This window comes from Arachis ipaensis, chromosome B02, assembly GCF_000816755.2.
Source record: "Arachis ipaensis cultivar K30076 chromosome B02, Araip1.1, whole genome shotgun sequence".
NCBI lineage: Eukaryota > Viridiplantae > Streptophyta > Magnoliopsida > Fabales > Fabaceae > Arachis > Arachis ipaensis.
Window position 1 is genome coordinate 65,808,539 of NC_029786.2, and position 4,446 is coordinate 65,812,984.

The 4,446-nt window shown below is 31.6% G+C and overlaps 1 protein-coding gene across 1 annotated transcript in view; it reads right to left on the reverse strand.

Moving 5' to 3' along the window:
- The window catches only part of LOC107628371 (polygalacturonase inhibitor 2), a 2,338-nt gene continuing 1,180 nt past the window's right edge, over window positions 3,289-4,446 (reverse strand). The window contains exon 2 of the mRNA XM_016331071.2: window positions 3,289-3,925. Coding sequence (XP_016186557.1) covers window positions 3,480-3,925 — 446 coding nt within the window. The 3' untranslated portion in view covers window positions 3,289-3,479. The remainder of the gene's footprint in view (window positions 3,926-4,446) is intronic.

Below are 4,446 nucleotides of genomic sequence, written 5' to 3' on the forward strand. Positions count from 1 at the left end.
GTTATGTGTCTGTCGCATGTATGTATCCGGTGGTAATATTGAAAAACAGAGTGCTTAGGGCCACGACCAATACTCATAAAGTAGCTGTGTTCAAGAATCAACATACTGAACTAGGAGAATCAATAACATTATCTAAATTGTAAGTTCCTATAGATGCCAATCATTCTGAACTTCAATGGATAACGTGAGATGCCAAAACTATTCAAGAGGCAAAAAGCTACTAGTCCCGCTCATCTGATTGGAGCTAAGTTTCATTGATATTTTGGAATTTATAGTATATTCTCTTCTTTTTATCCTATTTGATTTTTAGTTGCTTGGGGATAAGCAACAATTTAAGTTTGGTGTTGTGATGAACGGATAATTTATACGCTTTTGGCATTGTTTTTACATAGTTTTTAGTATGATTTAATTAGTTTTTAGTATATTTTTATTATTTTTTAAATAAAAATCACATTTCTAGACTTTACTATGAGTTTGTGTATTTTTCTGTGATTTCAGGTATTTTCTGGCTGAAATTGAGGGACCTGAGCAAAAATCTGATTCAGAGGCTGAAAAAGGACTGCAGATGCTGTTGGATTTTGACCTCCCTGCACTCAAAGTGGATTTTCTGGAGCTACAGGAGTCCAATTGGCGCGCTCTCAATTGTGTTAGAAAATAGACATCCAGGGCTTTCCATAAATATATAATAGTTCATACTTTACCCGAGTTTAGATGACGCAAACTGGCGTTCGATGCCAGTTCTCTGCCCTATTCTGACGTTAAACGCCAAAAACAGGTTACAAGTTGGAGTTAAACGCCCAAAACAGGTTACAACCTGGCGTTTAACTCCAGAAATAGCCTAGGCACGTGTAAAGCTCAAGTCTCAGCCCCAGCACACACCAAGTGGGCCCCAGAAGTATATTTCTGCACTATCTATCATAGTTTACTCATTTTCTGTAAACCTAGGTTACCAGTTTAGTATTTAAACAACTTTTAGAGATTTATTATGTACCTCATGACATTTTCACGTTTTATATTGTATCTCTACGGCATGAGTCTCTAAACTCCATGATTGGGGGGTGAGGAGCTCTACTGTGTCTCGATGAATTAATGCAATTACTTCTGTTTTCTATTCGATCACACTTGTTTCTGTTCTAAGATACCCGCTCGTACTTAACCGTGATGAATGTGATGATCCGTGACACTCATCACCATTCTCAACCTATGAATGCATGCCTGACAACCACTTCCGCTCTACCTTAGATTGAGAGTGTATCTCTTAGCCTTCTGGTTCATGATCAGAGTCTTTGTGGTATAGGCTAGAATTATTGGCGGCCATTCCTGAGATCCGAAAAGTCTAAACCTTGTCTGTAGTATTCCAAGTAGGATCTGGAAAGAGATGACTGTGACGAGCTTCAAACTCACGAGTGCTGGGCGTAGTGACAGACGCAACAGAATCAATGGATTCCATTCCAACATGAGTGAGAACCGACAGATGATTAGCCGTGCGGTGATAGTGCATTTGGACCATTTTCACTGAGAGGATGGATGGTAGCCATTGACAACGGTGATCCACCTACATACAGCTTGCCATGGAAGGAGACCTGCATGCGTGAAGAAGAAGACACTAGGAAAGCAGAGATTCAGAAGGCAGAGCATCTCCAAAACCTCAATTTGTTCTCCATTACTGCATAACAAGTACTATTTAATTTATGCTTTTTACTCTTCATAAATATAATCACTCTTATCATTGATTTCCTGACTAAGAATTACAAAATAACTATAGTTTGCTTCAAGCCGACAATCTCCGTGGGATCGACCCTTACTCACGTAAGGTATTACTTGGACGACCCAGTGCACTTGCTGGTTAGTGGTACGAGTTGTGAAAAGTATGATTCACAATTCGTGCACCAGTTACTATCATATATTAGTTCATAATTATTACACTCAAAAGTGCATACTAATTTAAAAATAAAATTCAAAAAAAAATTTCATAACTCTTATGTGAATCATCTACACTCCTATAAATGTAACGAATGAGTAAATTTAACTTTTTTTTGTTATGAGTATTTTTTTATTATCTAATGCATACAAAGTCACATATTTTTATTTATGATAAAATATTAAAACTAATATTAATACTTTTTTATTAATAAAACTAAAATAAAACATAAAAATAAATCTTGAATAAAAATAAAAATACAAAATTTTGAATCTCAAAATATAAAATGATTATAAGATAAAAAAAATTACTTAACTTTTTTCAGGTAAATTATATTAGATTTTACGGTATATTTAAATAAAATGAGAAGGATGTAAGAGAAGATGGATAAAAAAAGTTTTTTTGATTATACAGTAACAGTAATATGAGATGATAGATAACAAGGGATGTAAGAGATAATGATAGAAGTTCCGTGAATGTGAATTAATGAGATAAGAGAGAACGTGAATGTATGTGATAAAAAAGAAGATGAAATAGTGGAAGTTTTTTAACGTAGAATAATTGACATATAGTGGGTAGATTATTAAAAAGGACAAAATTAAAAAAAAAAATTAGACACCAAAACAGATTTTGCCATTATATATTGTTATAGATATTAATATTTTCTTATGTGGATAATGGGTATAATATTTATTTACTGAATTATAAAACTTGTCCTATCATAATCTCATATTTTTTAATACAGATATTAATTCATGGTCTATTTTACTAGTCCTACAGTAAATCTTAATTCTCTTTACGAGTCCTTTTCTATCTAAAGCCTATATTTATATTTAATGGAATCTTTGTGCTAAAATTATATTTAGATGACGTCTAATGCTCAATATATCATAAGCAATGTCTTCATGTAGTTTATATTATTTTGGGTGCTTAAGACTTATTGAACCAACTATATACTAGTAAGGAAATATAATGCGGCCATTTAATATGTTTGATTTTGGAGACATATATATTGGGATGATGATGTTGTGTGTACTAAATAATTATTGTTGGTACGGGTCTACAGGATGATAAGAGACTATGTCTGCTTTTTATAAATTTAATTATTTGGCTTGTTAAGGGGCTTTGAACGCCAATCATAACTTGATTGGGTGATTATAAATTTAAACTTTTTAAAATTTAATTTAAATTAAATAAAAGACTAATTAATTTTTTTGATCCTACAATAACATGCATGTAAAAAGTATACAGCCCTTTGAATACCAAAATGGTTGTTTAAGAAGAAATCTTGTTTCCAAAATAAATACTTTCAGCATAAACAAATTAAACTTTGCACATCCCAATTAGGAAAAACAAGAGATAGGAGATCAGTTATTCAAAGTTACCATCAATTGGTGACCATTATTAAAACTTACATAATTATCTCCATCCATTTGAAAATAAAAAGGAAATTACAAAAAAAAAAAAAAAATTGAAAAGCACAATGGATATCATGAATCTCTCAAGAGCATATGAAATGAATTAACTAGAGCTTACATCCCTTTGTAACAAACATTGTTCACTTGCAACTTGGAAGTGGAACCCCACACAAGCACGCATTATGGGAGTATGAAGACACATTAAAGCTCTGCAAATTTCCTCCCTTTGGAATCTCACCACATAGTCTATTGTAGCTCACATTCAACGACTCCAAATTCTGCACTCCAATAGGGAGTTTTCCGTAAATTCGATTGTGACTCACGTCTAATGTTGTCATATTCACAGGTAATTCTACTCTTCCAAGGTCGAACTCCAACATATTCCTCGAGAGAAACATTCTAACTGTCCCTTTGTTGGACCCAAAAAGCATGTATGCATCACCTTCAAGCCTATTTTGTGACAAACCAACATAGTACAAGTTGTTCATCTTTCCTAAGGAATCTGGGATTCTCCCTGAGAGCTGGTTATGCGATAGGGCCAGAGTGAACACATTCTTTAGGGAGCCATATGAATCAGGGATTGTACCTGCAATGGCAATAAGAAAAAAAATTAGGGGAGCTGGAAATATATTTATATTACAATTTTTAAGATTCTCTTATTTTTTAAGCTATTAAGATGAAAAAAGTTAGGAAAAAGGTTTTTTTTTTTTTTTTAGTTATTTGTTTTTTATTTTATTTAAAAAATGTAGCGGACTTGTTTTTTCGAAAAAAAGAAAAAGAAAGCAATGTAAGAGAAGGAAAATACAAAGATCGATTACTATTAATATATAGAATTAATATGCTTCAATATTATTCTTACAATTTTTAATAAGATAAATCTAACATTTTACTATTAAATAAATTTAGTAAAAAGACCTAGCTACCTAATTATGTATATAACAATTCCTTCTATTTTAATATATACACTACAAACAATTATCTTAGTTTTAAAAAAATGTTAACTTATTATATCGAATATTATTTTATTTATTAAATTTTTAATATTAAAATACAAAGAATATAAAGTAATTAAGTTTTATTTATTATTATTTTTATAAATAATTAAAT